This window comes from Oryza sativa, chromosome 12 (genome assembly GCF_034140825.1).
Source record: "Oryza sativa Japonica Group chromosome 12, ASM3414082v1".
In the NCBI taxonomy this organism is placed as follows: domain Eukaryota; kingdom Viridiplantae; phylum Streptophyta; class Magnoliopsida; order Poales; family Poaceae; genus Oryza; species Oryza sativa.
The window spans coordinates 27,827,191-27,845,282 of NC_089046.1; the positions used below are offsets into that span (position 1 = coordinate 27,827,191).

The 18,092-nt window shown below is 47.0% G+C and overlaps 2 protein-coding genes across 2 annotated transcripts; both read left to right on the forward strand.

The window, feature by feature from the left end:
* Nucleotides 1–254: 254 nt before the first annotated feature.
* LOC4352872 (receptor-like protein kinase 7) lies at nt 255–3,733 on the forward strand. The gene has a single exon (XM_015764749.3). It carries the CDS (start codon nt 317–319, stop codon nt 3,338–3,340), a length of 3,024 nt encoding a protein of 1,007 aa, XP_015620235.1. The 5' UTR covers nt 255–316; the 3' UTR covers nt 3,341–3,733.
* A 9,944-nt stretch (nt 3,734–13,677) lies between these two features.
* On the forward strand, nt 13,678–17,465 carry LOC4352873 (receptor protein-tyrosine kinase CEPR1). The gene is made up of 2 exons (XM_015763005.3): nt 13,678–16,419; nt 16,646–17,465. Exons 1-2 carry the CDS (start codon nt 13,863–13,865, stop codon nt 17,020–17,022), a joined length of 2,934 nt encoding a protein of 977 aa, XP_015618491.1. The 5' UTR covers nt 13,678–13,862; the 3' UTR covers nt 17,023–17,465.
* The last annotated feature ends 627 nt before the right edge of the window (nt 17,466–18,092 follow it).

Below are 18,092 nucleotides of genomic sequence, written 5' to 3' on the forward strand. Positions count from 1 at the left end.
CAATTGGCGTCTGTGGTTTTTTTCCGTAATGATTTTTCATGTAAAAAGTTAAGTCTCATCTATAATGTAAATAGCTTCATATATTTAAGAACAGAGAGAGTGGCAAGTTAAATTAACCACCATTAATCAATAATGTCTCTGTTTGGAACAGTACAAAAATTGGCTAAGCTAAGCTAATTAAAATAGCATCTGTGTGCTGTCGTTGGAACAGGCTGCTGACCTACTTACTACCTTAAAGCCAATCAGTCAGCTTCACACACTGACACCAAAGGAAGCATCTTTCTTCCTTCTCTTCCTCCTCCTCTTCCCGGCAGCCATGCCACCGCCCTCCCTTCTCCTCCCTCCTCTCCTCCTCCTCCTCGGCCTCCATGCCGCCGCCGCCGCCGTCTCCGAGGTGTCGGCCCTCATGGCCTTCAAGAACGCCCTCACCATCCCTCCCACCGCCGCCGCCTTCTTCGCCCGGTGGGACGCCGCCGCGGCTTCCCCCTGCAACTTCACCGGCGTCGACTGCGCCAATTCCGGCGGCGGCGGCGTCACCGCCGTCGCCGTGGAGGGCTTGGGCGTGGCCGCAACGTCCGTCCCGTTCGACGTTCTGTGCGGCTCGCTGCCGTCGCTCGCGAAGCTCTCCCTGCCGTCGAACGCGCTCGCCGGGGGGATCGGCGGCGTCGCGGGGTGCACCGCCCTCGAGGTGCTCGACCTCGCGTTCAATGGCTTCTCCGGCCACGTCCCGGACCTCTCGCCGCTGACGAGGCTGCAGAGGCTCAACGTGTCGCAGAACAGCTTCACCGGCGCCTTCCCATGGCGCGCGCTGGCGTCCATGCCGGGTCTCACCGTGCTCGCCGCCGGCGACAATGGGTTCTTCGAGAAGACGGAGACGTTCCCCGACGAGATCACCGCGCTCACCAACCTCACCGTGCTCTACCTCTCCGCGGCCAACATCGGCGGCGTCATCCCTCCCGGCATCGGCAACCTCGCCAAGCTCGTCGACCTCGAGCTCTCCGACAACGCGCTCACCGGCGAGATACCGCCGGAGATCACCAAGCTCACCAACCTCCTGCAGCTCGAGCTGTACAACAACTCGCTCCACGGCGAGCTCCCGGCGGGGTTCGGGAACCTGACGAAGCTCCAGTTCTTCGACGCGTCCATGAACCACCTCACCGGCAGCCTCTCCGAGCTCCGGTCGCTCACCCAGCTCGTGTCGCTGCAGCTGTTCTACAATGGCTTCACCGGCGACGTGCCGCCGGAGTTCGGCGAGTTCAAGGAGCTCGTGAACCTGTCCCTGTACAACAACAACCTCACCGGCGAGCTGCCGCGGGATCTCGGCAGCTGGGCGGAGTTCAACTTCATCGACGTGTCCACCAACGCGCTGTCCGGCCCGATCCCGCCGTTCATGTGCAAGCGCGGCAAGATGACCAGGCTGCTCATGCTGGAGAACAACTTCTCCGGCCAGATTCCGGCCACCTACGCAAACTGCACGACGCTGGTGAGGTTCAGGGTGAGCAAGAACTCCATGTCCGGCGACGTCCCCGACGGGTTGTGGGCGCTCCCCAACGTCGACATCATTGACCTCGCCAACAACCAGTTCACCGGGGGGATCGGCGACGGCATCGGGAGAGCCGCCTTGCTGAGCAGCCTCGACCTGGCCGGGAACAGGTTCTCCGGCGCGATCCCGCCGTCGATCGGCGACGCCAGCAACCTCGAGACAATTGACATTTCGTCGAACGGGTTGTCGGGCAAAATTCCGGCGAGCATCGGGAGGCTGGCACGTCTCGGCAGCTTGAACATTGCTAGGAATGGGATCACCGGGGCCATCCCGGCGAGCATCGGCGAGTGCTCGTCGCTTAGTACGGTCAATTTCACCGGGAACAAGCTCGCCGGCGCGATCCCGTCGGAGCTGGGGACCCTGCCGCGGCTTAATTCTTTGGACTTGTCCGGGAATGACCTCTCCGGTGCCGTGCCGGCGAGCCTCGCCGCTCTGAAGCTGAGCTCCCTGAACATGTCCGACAACAAGCTCGTCGGGCCCGTGCCGGAGCCGCTCTCCATCGCGGCCTACGGCGAGAGCTTCAAGGGGAACCCCGGGCTGTGCGCCACCAACGGAGTGGACTTCCTCCGCCGCTGCTCGCCGGGATCAGGAGGCCACTCCGCGGCCACCGCGCGCACCGTGGTCACCTGCCTCCTCGCCGGCCTCGCCGTAGTGCTCGCGGCGCTCGGCGCGGTGATGTACATCAAGAAGCGGCGGCGCGCGGAGGCGGAGGCGGAGGAGGCGGCCGGCGGCAAGGTGTTCGGCAAGAAGGGGTCGTGGGACCTCAAGTCGTTCAGGGTCCTGGCGTTCGACGAGCACGAGGTGATCGACGGTGTCCGCGACGAGAACCTCATCGGCAGCGGCGGGTCCGGGAACGTGTACCGCGTGAAGCTCGGGAGCGGCGCGGTGGTCGCGGTGAAGCACATCACCCGGACACGCGCGGCGGCGGCGGCGGCGAGGAGCACGGCGGCGTCGGCCGCCATGCTCCGTTCGCCGTCGGCGGCGCGGCGCACGGCGTCGGTGCGGTGCCGCGAGTTCGACTCGGAGGTGGGGACGCTGAGCTCGATCCGGCACGTGAACGTGGTGAAGCTCCTGTGCAGCATCACCAGCGACGACGGCGCGGCGAGCCTGCTGGTGTACGAGCACCTCCCCAATGGCAGCCTCTACGAGCGCCTGCACGAGGGGCAAAAGCTCGGCGGCCGCGGCGGCCTCGGGTGGCCGGAGCGCTACGACATCGCCGTCGGCGCCGCCCGTGGGCTGGAGTACCTCCACCACGGCTGCGACCGCCCCATCCTCCACCGTGACGTCAAGTCCAGCAACATCCTCCTCGACGAGTCCTTCAAGCCGCGCATCGCCGACTTCGGCCTCGCCAAGATCCTCGACGGCGCCGCCGCCACGCCGGACACCACCAGCGCGGGCGTGGTGGCCGGCACGCTCGGGTACATGGCGCCCGAGTACTCCTACACGTGGAAGGTGACGGAGAAGAGCGACGTGTACAGCTTCGGCGTGGTGCTGCTTGAGCTGGTGACGGGGCGGACGGCGATCATGGCGGAGTACGGGGAGAGTAGGGACATCGTGGAGTGGGTGTCTCGCCGGTTAGATAGCCGAGACAAGGTGATGTCCCTCCTCGACGCCAGCATCGGCGAGGAATGGGAGAAGGAGGAGGCCGTCAGGGTGCTTCGCGTCGCCGTGGTGTGCACCAGCAGGACGCCGTCGATGAGGCCGTCGATGCGCTCCGTCGTGCAGATGCTCGAGGCGGCGGCGATCGGCCGGGAGTTCGCCGTGGTCACTTCGGTGAAGGTCAAGGTGATCCCCTAGGACTAGGAGGCATTTGGACCATAAGGGGGAGTGAACAACGTGGGTCCTTGTTGGTCGTCCGATCAGAGAATCAACGGCTCAGATCAAGCGTGATCAAACACGGATAATTCATCGTCGTGGCTCGATCTCAACCGTACTTCATCGATCGGATGGTTTCCAAAGCTTGTAGTTATTACATTAGCAAATCAGCTTCAGATGAGATGAAATTAGCAAAATATATATGTAGATAGGACAATCAATCATGAATTATATTCCAGGTCAATGATGCAGTAGCATACTAGCATGTGTGCACAAGTGAGATTTCCACAGAATAATGGAATCTGTAGTTAGTACTAATACTAGTATGCGTGTAACTGTAAAACAGTAAATTTTGCTAAATCATTTTCAGGTCAATGCGGTGAAAATACTCTGCCAAACATTCTCTTGGACAGTTGGACTCGCTCAACTTTGTGCAGATAAATAAAGTACTGGATGCTGGAGATTAGATTAATAATCAGATGAGACAAACCACCTGCACGTGTTCTAGATGGTTTGAACAATTCGGCTTTGAATTGTGCTGACAGGAAGGTTGGCATCGCCATCAAGGTTGGATGGTACTCTTGTCCGGGAATCATTGCAGAGATTAGTCCACGTTTTAATGCAAGCCAGAGACTCCCTTGCATGATTAAGCTCAACAGAACAATTTATCAGATAGTAGTACAGTATTTCTACCTTAAGGGTGTGTTTGAGGATTGGGGAGATTGGGGAGATTGGGGAGATTGGGAAGATACGCAAAACGAGGTGAGCCATTAGCACATGATTAATTGAGTATTAACTATTTTAAACTTCAAAAATGGATTAATATGATTTTTTAAAGCAACTTTCCTATAGAAATTTTTTGCAAAAAACGCACCGTTTAGCAGTTTGGGAAGCGTGCGCGCGGAAAACGAGAGACAATCTCTCTCAATCCCCCAGATTGCCCAGGAACGAACGTTCCCTAAGACCTGGAAGTTGTCTTGTGTCCATCCTGATTTCTTGTCCGGATGTTAAGATGAGATGACAGTGTGTATCTGCAGGTATTTAACTCCTCAAGTTGCTGTGCAACAGTACACTGAAAGCTCATAATTTTTTTTTTTTGTTTGTGATCCTTAAAAGTCATGTTTACTCATCAAGTTGCTGTTCAACACTAGACTACACGGCTGCAGTTCTTAGCCGGCGTGTTCAAAAGTCTTCTTGCCCAATCCGGAACGTCAGCGTAATGTTTACCGTTAATTAATTAGTTAATTTTTCCAAGCAAATCCATTTGTTAGCGTCATAGGGAACCAAGTCAGTTTTTTTTAATCGGTTGGAGGCAATTGATCATGTTGTTACAAGTTATCTTTGCAAGAGAAATTGAAGGATGTACATCAGTAGGTAGATGTATCATTGATGTTCATCTTGAGGCGAAATTCTGAAGTTTCATAGTAGAACACAGATAACAGTATGCTTTAGCAAAGCTGTCACATGATGAACATGTATCAAATTGTGCGACGTCTGTACCTGATCTCCTCCGAAAGTTAGTATATTGAATATATACATAAAAAAAGTTGTGATAAATGAAACAAATTAATGTATCATAGAAGAAGAAAGGCTGATAAAAGAAATTAAAAATAACTCAAAGAACAATTGAGAAAGGCTTTGTTTCAAATTTCTCATTTTGTTATATCTTCCAATGGGAGCCGCCGCCTTGGAGATCATCGGGAAAGAGAGAAAAGGGGAGAGGTGGAGACAGATAGGGGAATAGAGTAGAGAGAAGGGTGGAGGAGAAAGACGATAGCCACTGGTAAATAGGACCCACGTGGGCTCTATCTTTTTTCTTTCCTTTACTATAAGTGCCAAGTAGATGTTATATGGGATGAAAAATCTAGAAAACTTGCCTATGGGTGTAACGTAGGACGGAACCGTTGTTCAAACCATCGAGGGATTCAATTTACACAAATTTTAGTAGTTGGGAGACGTTCTATACCTAGTTTTATTATAGTTAAGAAATGCAAATGTAACTCGATCTATAGTTGAGAGGGACACAAATTGGATTTTGTTTTCTTTTCGTTTTCCTTATGTCGATCAATTTTTTGTTGACGGGTTGTTACTGGCCCGACATTTGATATGCCGTTTTGGGATGCAAATTTTGTAAGAATAAGTTCATTTTGTCCCTCAATTTATCGTCGAATTTGAACTTCATCCCTAAACCGAAATATTAGTTGGTCCCTCAATTTATATAACCGGATCACCCAAGGTCCTAGGCAAGAAGAGGGAAGATAGAGAGGAGAAGAAAGTGCTAGTCACTGACATGTGGGGTCTGCATGGGTCTCACGTTGACTAAGCTTGTCATGTCAGCTAAAATTGAGCATAATACGGTTTTGTAAATTGAGGAAGTCATTATATCTGCTATTTCGGTTTAGGGACAAATTTAGGACTCGGCAACAAATTGAGTGACCAAAAGTGAACTTATTCCAATTTCGTATGTTAGACCGTTTATGGGCTGGCATTTTGACCTGAGGTCGTCTGTGCGTGGAATATTTCTTTTGCTGGGCCTTTAGTGGGCTGCGCTTGCCAGTAACTCTCTGTGGATGGGCTGTTAGAATTTTGGAAACTTTTCTTACGCTCCGGGCCGTTCATCAGCAAACGATTTCTTTAGGTGAGCTGTTAATGGGCTATTCAATGTGCGTTGTTAACGGGCTTTTCTTTCCACTGACGAAGGCTTCAGGCAATACAGCACACACTTCCAATGGAGTATAAAACAGTACCACAATAGACTATGCCTTGTGGAAAATCTGGACACAATATACTAATACTATGCAGGCGCTTTTTCAGGCCTTGTGGCTGATCTGTACCAAATTCGAAATTCATGAATATTTAGGCCAAAGGTTTATAATCACGGAATATCAGGTGAACGATTAACATATATTCATGATATCCCAAGGTTAATAGTCATGAAATTTTTAGCCAAGTCTAACATTCAAGCATTTTTTAGCCATGGTCTAAGAGCCTATTTGGGGGAGCTTCCATTAACTGCAGCTTCTCCGAATCTGGAAAATGAACTAGAAGCCATTCTCACCAGCAGGGGCGGATTCACAATGGGGGCGGAGGGGTCTCGAGACCCCACTACCGCCCCCGAGACAGTGGAGACCCCCCTAAGCCCCCACTAATTTTTTTTCCATAGATCTATAGGATGTGGGGACTGGAGGTTCGATTTATGCTGATGTAGTTTATTCAGCCCCCACTACTATTTTTTTCTAGATCCGCCACTGCTCACCAGCTAGCTTCTCAGTAGCTGCTTCTCATAATTTTAAGCTCCCCAAACAGGGCGTTATATACTCATATGTTTTTAGCACCAAAGTCTAAAATGCATGAATTTTTAGGTGAAAGGTTAATAATCACGAATTTTTTAGCGGACCCTGATATTCATGCCTTTTTAAGACCCAAGGTCAATACACATGTATTTTTCAACTCTTGGTTAATATGCATGATTTTTTTGGGCCGAAGATAAAGATTCATTTTCGGACAGGAGAGTAATATTCACTCTCGTTTGGGCCCAGTACTCATGATTTTTTTTAGTCCAACGCTAAATAAATACCGGTATGTTTTGGGCCGAAGTCTAAAAGTAATGAATTTTTAGGCCAAATGTTTATAATCATGAAATTTTGAGCAAAAGTCTAATAATCACGCTCTTTTATGACTAAGGCTAATCCTTTATGGGTGTTTTTTAGCCAAAGCCTAAAATCAAGAATTTTTAGGCCAAAGGTTTAAAATCACGAAATTTTGGATAAAGTAATATTCAAACCTTTTTTTAGCCCAAGATTAATACTCATGAAATTTGTAGCACAAAGCCAGAATTCACGTGTTTCTTTAGAGATCTAAGCTAATTTGAGTGGAAGTCAAGTCATAAACTTTTTAGGACAATGTTTATTACGGTGAAGTAGTAGAGTACAGAGATCTATGTCCTTGCAGTGAAAAGTTAAGTTTAGAACCACTTTTATTCTTAACGTCTAATGAACTTGATTGAGCTCTCAAATGAGCTTTAGCATGTCACAATGAGCAAGGGAAAATGAGATATTCTGAAGTGATCTTTAAATTGGAATCTAAGTACATAAAGTGTGACCCACTGAACTTTGGCACTCATCTTTGTGCTTCCTTCAATGCACATATCTTCTTGATTGGAGATTTGACAACCATTGACTAATTCATATACCCTTTAGCATCATTCAAAATACACGAGAAGGCTCAATTCAAAGTCATATTCGCAGTTATTTGACCTGGCTTGTGTCTATTAGGAAGATAAATGACTAGAAGAGCACCTGTGTATCTTTCTTGACTTCATCTCGGACTAAGAAGTAAAAAAATAACTGCTGGGAACATTTCGAAACAACTTGCGTACATGTTCGAGCAAAAATCATACTCCCTCCGTTTCTAAATACTTGACGACGTTTACTTTTTTAAATATGTTTGACCGTTCGTCTTATTCAAACAAATTTAAGTAACTAGGAAGGTAGCCCGCGCGTATGCGCGGGTATGTATCGTAATATGTGTTAAAGAAACTTATAAGATTGAAATATTAACCAGATAGTACATGCTACGCTTCAAATTTCAAAAGTAGTATTTCTCTATGAATGTTTTTCAACGATATTGCTTTGATAATTTTTATAAGCTATTTGTTTGTTTTATGCAACAAAATATTTAATTCATCCCTACGAGTAATTATCTGTCCACGTTATCGAGAAAGAAGGTCGACTTATTTTATTAAGAAATAATTTTTAATAAATTAAGTGTAAATTAAAATTGAAGTGTTATTGTTTTTGTCGAATGTTTAGGGTCTCTTTTTTTAAGTAAATCATGGAAAACTACTATTACTGATAATGTGTTTTATTTATACCATTAAGCTAGGTCTCCTTCTAATCGGTTATCTATTAAGAATTTGGAAGGGGATTAGAGGGCACGGGTGGGAGTCACGGAGGGATTGGATTACATACTTGCGTTTCTTTGCATGTGTGGTGGAAGCCACACGAAGGCATGTGCCTAATATTTCTCATTCATCCAAGAAATATTAAATGGTAGGTTTCTATCTCAATTAACCACCTTACAGAAGAGAAGAGGTGTGTTGCGCCATGATAACAGAATATGTGCATATTTTTTTTTCAAACCGAGTATGTGAGCATTTGTAGGGCCAGCAGGGGATAAGGGTATTTTACAAAATGATTCATGGTTGAAAATAAATGGGTTCACCAGATTAAATGAAAACCGACGGTTAGACTTTTGTTTCTCTCTCAAAATTTCTTGGAATTACACTAATTTATTAGAGTGCCACGTGGTGGCCACTGTGTTCTTTCTCCAATTTCCCAACATCTACTCCCTTATTTTTCACATGCACGCTTTCCAAATTGTTAAATGGTGCATTTTTTACAAAAGAATTATATATAAAAGTTATCGTAAAAATTCATACTAATCCATTTTCAAGTTTTCTTAAGCTAATACTTAACTAATCATGCGTTGATGAGCTACCTCATTTTCCGTGCAGGGAGAAAAAGTTTTTGCAGGAATCCACTAAGAGCGTTTGTAGCAAGTTTCATAGACTTTTAGTATTTAATATATAGATTGATATTTCATTACTATTTGGTTGTTATATAAAGGATATGTTCTAGGTCATATGACGTATTTTCATATATAGCAAAAATATGAGCAATATAGGTTGCTTTAATTATAAATTAAGTAACAATTTAAATAAATTAAAAAGTAAAGAAATTTCTAAAAAATAATGGTCGTGACAATACGGAGAATGGTGGAGGTGAAAGGGATTTGTTTTCTTATAAAAGTTGGTCTAATCGTCTAACTAATATTGCATGAAAATAAGAGATAATTAATATTGCATAAAAATAAGAGATAGAACAGAAGGAGAGACTTGCATAATTAGGATGGTGTAGGGATGTCAATACACGTACCGATGTACGTGTGTGTGTGTATATATATATGTACATAGATAACGTGATAAACCGAAGAGAGTCGGAAAGATGTGGTTTTTTTCACTAACATAAGAAAACAAAAGGATGGATCCAATGGTTCAAACCTCGGTGCTTGATTCTTTTTTTTCTATCACCACACCTTCAATTTGTTTTCATGTTATTAACAAAACAAACCATTATACACTGATAATTTGATTCATCTTCACCTTGGCAAATCAGTACTGCTGCGACACTCGTGATGACCTTGGTAAATCACCTTAGCTGCCTTAGGTTTGGTGGTTCATCTCGGATATTTTGCTTTTCTCTCATAATTTTTTGGATTTATCTAATTTATTAGAGCGCCACGTGGTGGCTTAGTATCATTTGTAGGAAGTTTAATAGAATTTTAGTACTGCCTCCGTCCTAGAATGTAACAACCTAGGATAGGATGAGATCCATCCTAGCTCATATCCATATACATTGTCCTAGCATAGGTCTCATCCCATCCTAGGTTGTTACATTCTGGGACGGAGAGAGTATATGATAGATAGATAGATATAGTATTGTGAAATTTACTCTTTTTGTTTGTATACTGAGTTGCGAGCTAAAAAATAGGGAGGAGAAAGTGAGCAAGGAGAGAGAGGAGCGAAGATCAGATATATGTTATTAATTTAATATTTAATTACTTTTTATTTTTCATGTAAAAGATAGGAGTTTTTTTTCCAAATGATATATTCTTGTATATCCAAACATGGCCAATGCAGATAAATTAAATATATTGTAAAAATTATAATCATTTAGATAATTTGCTTTTATTTACATATTGAATTTTGCTAGGTAGAAAATTGGGTGATTGAAAGGTAAATGGCAAGACGAAAGGAAGGACATGAGAGGGAGAGACGTATGTACGTACGTACGTGAAGGGGAGAGGAGGTCATGTACGTACGTGAGGTGGTGGGGTTGGGGTGGGAGGAGATTATGGATTGGGTTTTAGGATTTTTTTAAGATAGATCTAATGGTGAAGAATAATGGGTCCACCATCTTAAGTGAAAATTAACGGTTGGATGTTTTGCTTTTTTCTCAGATTTTTTTGGATTTCTCTAATTTATTAGAGCGCCACGTGACGGCTTGGGAGCGTTTGTAGGAAATTTAATGGACTTTTAGTATATAATAGATTATTAATTCTTTTCCTATCATTTGATTCATAGTTAAATATACTTATATGTATATATATATATATATATATAGTTTTACATATTTCACAAAAGTTTTTAATAAGACGAATGGTCAAACATGTACTTAAAAAGTCAATGGTGTCAAATATTTAAAAAACGGAGGGAGTATATGGCAACCAATCACATATAACACAAATATAAAATTCTTATCTATAAATTATTTTTTGTTGCTTCGTTCATTTTTCCGAGGCTTATCAACTGTTGAGCAAACGATGAGAGGCTATATATGGCAGAGATAAGGCATGTGTAGTTTAGTCAATCAACAATTTTTCAACGTTTTCTTTTAGTAATTCTTTTAATCTAGCTCCAACTAACAGAAGTTTAAAGTAAACTAGGGACAAACTGTAGCTTCAGTTTAAAATAAACAGGGCAAAATCACAATTGAGCTTCAAAGTTGGGAAAAAACACCATTGCCCCCCTTTAATATATGGGAAAAATGCATTGGATGACTGACGTGTAGTGCAAATTAAACTCATAATTATACTAGTAGCTTGCAGGATTAGATGCTCCAGCTGTTGCAAAAAGGATGGATGAATGTAGGCACTAAACCGCACACTTCAGGTTTCTTTGGTATTTTTTGCAAGACTTCAACATTGACTTGTTAATTAGGATGATCGTTCGAATTGATGCAACTTTTGTGCTTGCCTAGTCTTCAAAAGGAGTTCTCATTCTCTATCCACTACAATAGGTAATGCTATGTGAGGTGTTTTCACCTCGCCTTGTTAATGGCCACCACACCATCATTCATTCCCCTAAGCTTCTTTACTAGAACATTTTATAACTTGTTGATTAATTAACACCATTATTTCCACGGTGAAAAAGGGTAAAATTAAAAGGGTTTTACCATGTATACCTAACTCTGCCGTTTTCACCATGTGCTGTAATAATCTTCATGTCACACAATAAGCACACTCACACACCACTAAGTATATCTACTCAGCTTCCAGAGATTGCTGGCAACTTTGACAAGCACCACCAAAAACCTGAAGCATACAAATTCAAGAGTCCCATATATACAAGTGCAATTGAAGATTATGTATTGTTTTTAATTGATTGCAAACACACAGTCCTCCACATTACAACTTATAATTCATGCTTTATTGGATAGCAATTTTACTGTTCTCGTCAATAAGAAAATTACTGTTCCTATCAGTCAATTCTTCTCACCACTTCATCACTTGTACAACATGCCTTGTCAGCATCCACAAAAACACTGCATTAATTTGGGCATGCAATTAGCTCCTGTATTCATATATAATAGATTAATAGTAACCTTGTTTAGAGGTCAGTCAGTCATCATCAAGATTAACAAACTAGCCAACTTTTTTCCATATGTGGCGAACCGTGTTGCTTATCTATGTTTAACAGAGAATTAGTGGCCTGATGTGGTTCTGGACCTAACTAACTAATGTCAATAGCAATCAATTGAAGCAAGAAACACATGAGTGTGTATGTGAAAAAATGGGGATTTTTTTGGCATGTCAAAATCTCCTTTTCCACCTCCCCACAATGGTGAGTTTTTTTATCTAATCACAAATGCTCCCTTTTGAGTGAGCATCTATGTGTGTTCATCCACCTTACCATGACACCATGGCACACATAACATACCTGCTTATCCACTATGGATTCCTCCAAATGGACCCACTGCCACACAAAAAGGATTGTTCCTGTTCATTTTTCACCAAAAAAGTAAGTGGAGAAACTCATTTTTGAATTTTTTAAATATATGTGAAATTCCTTCAAATGTTTGTACACATCAATATAATGGGAAATGTCATTTACTCATTTTATTCGGTGCTATCCAAATACCTATATTCCTACCAAGGAAAGATGGAAGATAAAAGAACAGAGTGGAGCACACGTGTGCCTTCATACATATGCTTGTGTTGTTCAAGTGAGATTTTTAATAACTGTGCAGAATATGTGCCAAACTTCTAGAAATGATCTAGGTAGCACTAATGTTAAGAGTGGATAAATCAAATTACTTCTTTTACATTTTTACACATTCCATGTTGCAAAAGAAGAATGTTGACTATGTGACTTTGAATGAAATTCCCAAATCTCTCTGAAGTAAAATTCCCCCTCAAAAGATTTCTTACATATCTCCCGAACATGCATGCTTTCAGGCTTTACTCCTCTACTTTTGTGAATATAATAAAACTAGATGGAGACCCCCATGATTAATTTATGAGCAAGTACACACTAAACGGAAAAAGATGCAGATTGGCGTATGCGACCATTGTTAATGAGCTACACATCATCATTCAGGCCACTAAGCACAGATATGCAGTAGCTGCTTAGTTGCTACTACTACTCCTACTTTCTGATGCAGGTGTGTGATCACTGATCACTGACTGTTTGTTAGTTACTACTGAATTGTTTTTTAGGAAGAAAAGGGCCTCAGATTTGTCAGCTCCTTGCTTCATCTCCTCCTAAAGTGTTGGCAATGATTGGGACAGGCACCAACTTGCAGTTCCTTTGTTCCCCATAGAGTTTGCAGGATTAGCTACAGTAACTGTCTATCAATCAGATTTGTGCAATCTTAGCTCCCCTGTATATGCAGCAACTCAATTGCAGTAGTAGTGTTAGTGTTAGTGAAGAATCTAGAGCCTAGCAGTAACAATGCCATCCATTTCAGCAAAAAGAGGAGAAAATGCAATGCTTACTGCATTATGTCATAATTATGTGTGTGGTCATCATTGAGAAATGGCTTGTCTGATGAGAAAGTGCTGAATGGGCATGGCTTTCTGACTTGGCTACAACTGAAAGTGAGAGACCGGGTTCGGTCCGGGCCTATGCGGATGCCGGGCCTAGGTGGATACCGGGCCTACAGCTAGTTTGGGCCAGGTGAGGCCCATCCACAGTTCCAGAAGATGTCACAATTGGTTTGACTGGTCCTGAAGAGAAGAAGAGGCTGGAGAAGGTTGTCACTGCATATTGCATCATTGCATGAGTGAGTGATAATCAGCTAGCAGAGCTTGTGTAAGTGTTTGGGCATATATCCCCAATGCAAAATAAAGCCAAGAAAGAAAGGGTCTTTAAGCTAAAGCCATGCATCTCTCTGGTGTGGGGCCCCACTCTTTATATCATCACCACAGATTCTCCCTCCACTTATATACTCCCTCCATTTCTCATCACAATATTATGAACCATTCTATTCTACCACATCACACACACACAAACACACACATATTCTCAATCTAACATAATAACACTACACTACACTACACTTGGAGTTGGTGATCATATACATATACTACATCTCAAGAACAACAACACAAGAAGAGGCAAAAAGAAGGAGCAAATTAAGCCACCATCTGATCTGTGCATGCTATGGTGATCAATCTCTCTTCTCCTCCAATCTTCTTGTTGTTCTTCTTGTGGTGTGTTGTCGTCTTCTTCGTGGCCGGCGATGGCGGCGCGGTGGTGGCGGAGGCGGCATTGGATGCTCAGGCGGCGTACCTGTCCCAGATGAAGCAGGAGTTCGCCGGGCCGGCCATGGCGAGGTGGGACTTCTCGGCGCCGGCCGTGGACTACTGCAAGTTCCAGGGTGTCGGGTGCGACGCCTCCGGCAACGTGACGGCCATCGACGTCACGTCGTGGAGGCTGAGCGGTAGGCTCCCCGGCGGCGTGTGCGAGGCGCTCCCGGCGCTCCGGGAGGTCCGGCTCGGGTACAACGACATCCGCGGCGGGTTCCCCGGCGGGCTGGTGAACTGCACGTCGCTGGAGGTGCTCAACCTCAGCTGCTCCGGCGTGTCGGGCGCCGTGCCGGACCTGTCGCGGATGCCGGCGCTGCGGGTGCTCGACGTGTCCAACAACTACTTCTCCGGCGCGTTCCCGACGTCGATCGCCAACGTCACCACGCTCGAGGTGGCCAACTTCAACGAGAACCCCGGGTTCGACATCTGGTGGCCGCCGGAGTCGCTGATGGCGCTGCGGCGCCTCCGCGTGCTCATCCTGTCGACGACGTGCATGCACGGCGGCGTCCCGGCGTGGCTCGGGAACATGACGTCGCTCACCGACCTGGAACTCAGCGGCAACCTCCTCACCGGCCACATCCCGCTGTCGCTGGCGCGCCTCCCAAACCTGCAGCTGCTCGAGCTCTACTACAACCTGCTTGAGGGCGTCGTCCCCGCCGAGCTCGGCAACCTCACGCAGCTCACCGACATCGACCTCTCCGAGAACAACCTCACCGGCGGCATCCCGGAGTCCATCTGCGCGCTGCCTCGCCTCCGCGTGCTCCAGATGTACACCAACAAGCTCACCGGCGCCATCCCGGCCGTGCTCGGCAACTCCACGCAGCTCCGCATCCTGTCCGTCTACCGCAACCAGCTCACCGGCGAGCTCCCCGCCGACCTCGGCCGCTACTCCGGCTTCAACGTGCTGGAGGTGTCGGAGAACCAGCTCACCGGCCCGCTGCCGCCGTACGCCTGCGCCAACGGCCAGCTCCAGTACATCCTCGTGCTCAGCAACCTCCTCACCGGCGCCATCCCGGCGTCGTACGCCGCGTGCCGGCCGCTGCTCCGCTTCCGCGTCAGCAACAACCACCTCGACGGCGACGTCCCCGCGGGCATCTTCGCGCTCCCGCACGCCTCCATCATCGACCTCTCCTACAACCACCTCACCGGGCCAGTGCCGGCCACCATCGCCGGCGCCACCAACCTGACGTCGCTGTTCGCGTCGAACAACCGCATGTCGGGGGTCCTGCCGCCGGAGATCGCCGGCGCGGCGACGCTGGTCAAGATCGACCTGAGCAACAACCAGATCGGCGGGGCGATCCCGGAGGCGGTGGGGCGGCTGAGCCGGCTGAACCAGCTGTCGCTGCAGGGCAACCGGCTGAACGGCTCCATCCCGGCGACGCTCGCCGACCTCCACAGCCTGAACGTGCTGAACCTGTCGTACAATGCGCTCGCCGGCGAGATCCCGGAGGCGCTGTGCACGCTGCTGCCCAACTCGCTGGACTTCTCCAACAACAACCTGTCCGGGCCGGTGCCGCTGCAGCTGATCAGGGAGGGGCTCCTGGAGAGCGTCGCCGGCAACCCGGGGCTGTGCGTGGCGTTCCGGCTGAACCTCACCGACCCGGCGCTGCCGCTGTGCCCCAAGCCGGCGAGGCTGCGGATGCGGGGGCTCGCCGGGAGCGTGTGGGTGGTGGCGGTGTGCGCGCTGGTGTGCGTGGTGGCGACGCTGGCGCTGGCGAGGCGGTGGGTGCTGCGGGCGCGGCAGGACGGGGAGCACGACGGGCTCCCGACGTCGCCGGCGTCGAGCTCGTCGTACGACGTGACGAGCTTCCACAAGCTGAGCTTCGACCAGCACGAGATCGTGGAGGCGCTGATCGACAAGAACATCGTCGGCCACGGCGGCTCCGGCACGGTGTACAAGATCGAGCTGAGCAACGGCGAGCTGGTCGCCGTGAAGAAGCTGTGGGTGTCGCGGCGGTCCAAGCAGGAGCACGGCCATGGCGGCGGCGGGGGGTGCCTCGACCGCGAGCTGCGGACGGAGGTGGAGACGCTGGGCAGCATCCGGCACAAGAACATCGTGAAGCTCTACTGCTGCTACTCCGGCGCCGACAGCAACCTGCTGGTGTACGAGTACATGCCCAACGGCAACCTATGGGACGCGCTCCACGGCGGCGGCGGGTGGGGCTTCGGCTTCCTGGACTGGCCGACGCGCCACCGCGTCGCGCTCGGCGTCGCCCAGGGCCTCGCCTACCTCCACCACGACCTCCTCTTCCCCATCGTCCACCGCGACATCAAGTCCTCCAACATCCTCCTCGACGCCGACTTCGAGCCCAAGGTCGCCGACTTCGGCATCGCCAAGGTCCTCCAGGCCCGCGGCGATCGCGACGCCTCCACCACCACCATCGCCGGCACCTACGGCTACCTCGCTCCAGGTAACACATCCATCAATTGTCCGTCTTTTCTCATCAGCTTAAACTTTTAGATTGAGCTGTTAATCTTTTCTTATCAGTTTAACCTCTGATCAGTTGTTTGTCTTTTCATATCAGTTTAATCTTTTCGGTTAAACTGATTGATGGATATACATATGTATATGTATTCTTATCGGTTTAAACTTTTTGGTTAAAATTTTGAGTTGAACTGATTGGTGCATGCATACAGAGTACGCCTACTCGTCAAAGGCGACGACAAAGTGCGACGTGTACAGCTTCGGGGTGGTGCTAATGGAGCTGGCGACGGGGAAGAAGCCGATCGAGCCGGAGTTCGGCGACACGAGGGACATCGTGCAGTGGGTCTCCGGCAAGGTGGCCGCCGGCGGCGAGGGCGAGGCGCTGGACAAGCGGCTCGAGTGGAGCCCCTTCAAGGAGGAGATGGTGCAGGCTCTCCGCGTCGCCGTCCGCTGCACCTGCAGCATCCCCGGCCTCCGCCCCACCATGGCCGACGTCGTGCAGATGCTCGCCGAGGCCGGCCCCGCCGCCGGCCGGACCGCCAAGGACGCCGCCAACAAGAAGGACTCCTCCGGCGAGCCAAAGCTGTAATAATCATCTTTAATCTAGCTAATGCGTGCAAACGTACTGTGTAATTATCCGGCCGGATTAGTAGCTAGTGATCATAAGCAAGAAGAGAGATTGTTCATGAGCTAGCTAGCTCCAACTAATTAATTAGGGGGAAAATATTAATTACTACTAATTATATTTACATGTAATAATACTAATTATGTAGATAGAATCATAAGAGGCAAGTTGCAAAGGTTGTTCGCTCTTGCACTAGGGGATATATATGGCTAGTATTTGTAGAGTCGTAGCTGCCTTTTTGTTTTTTTGGGTTTGGGTCACGTACCATTCACATATACTGCTTGGTGTTTAAGCAGAATCTGATGCTCTCAGTGGATGGACCAATATAAAAATATATATATCAAATATATGTATACATGGATGCAAATATATATACTATATATTAATTAGTGCATTCAGCTTTGAAATGTTCCTTTCTCTTTGCATCGATGGAGACCTTTTCATTTCTTTCTTTGTTTTCCTCTCCAACCTTTTGTTTTTGCTGAGTGAGTGAGGTGACAGCGTGGAGCATGAACTGAAGGGAAACTCTTTTAATCTCTCAAGGAGATGCTCCCTCTTTTTTGGTATGTTTTACAAATAGTTATGAAAAAATATCTAACAAGTTGGATTAATATGCAGTATATCACTTCACAAACACATAAGTTTAAATTTGAATTCTATATTTTTTTTTAAAAAAATACGATTGTGAGCACATGTATGCTAGTACAAGTTTATTATGTTCCCTTTGTTACAACTTGTGGATTGAATTTAAACTTATATGTTTGTTGAGTGACATATCAAAAATCTATCTTATCATTTTTTTTCTAAATTTTCATAATTCTTTAAATAACATTTTCTCAAGGGATTAAAATTTCTGAACTAAAGCTAAGATGATAACGAGTCCCCTTTTTTTTCCTTTTTTCAGCTGAGGAAAATTCATTCATGGAAGAAGTTTTTGGCCGCAAGTGTAGTGTACATGTGCAGTTGAAAAGGTAGTTAGATTCTGTTTGTGGGGCCCCAACAGTGACGTGGCAGTGAGTGCATTGCATATTTGC

Excerpts from the sequence above, each read along its gene's own strand:
- LOC4352873 (XM_015763005.3), top strand. The coding sequence starts at position 13,863 with ATGGTGATCAATCTCTCTTCTCCTCCAATCTTCTTGTTGTTCTTCTTG. Across the intron at positions 16,420-16,645 it reads CTACGGCTACCTCGCTCCAG|AGTACGCCTACTCGTCAAAG; the intron begins GTAACACATCCA and ends GCATGCATACAG.
- LOC4352872 (XM_015764749.3), top strand. The coding sequence starts at position 317 with ATGCCACCGCCCTCCCTTCTCCTCCCTCCTCTCCTCCTCCTCCTCGGC.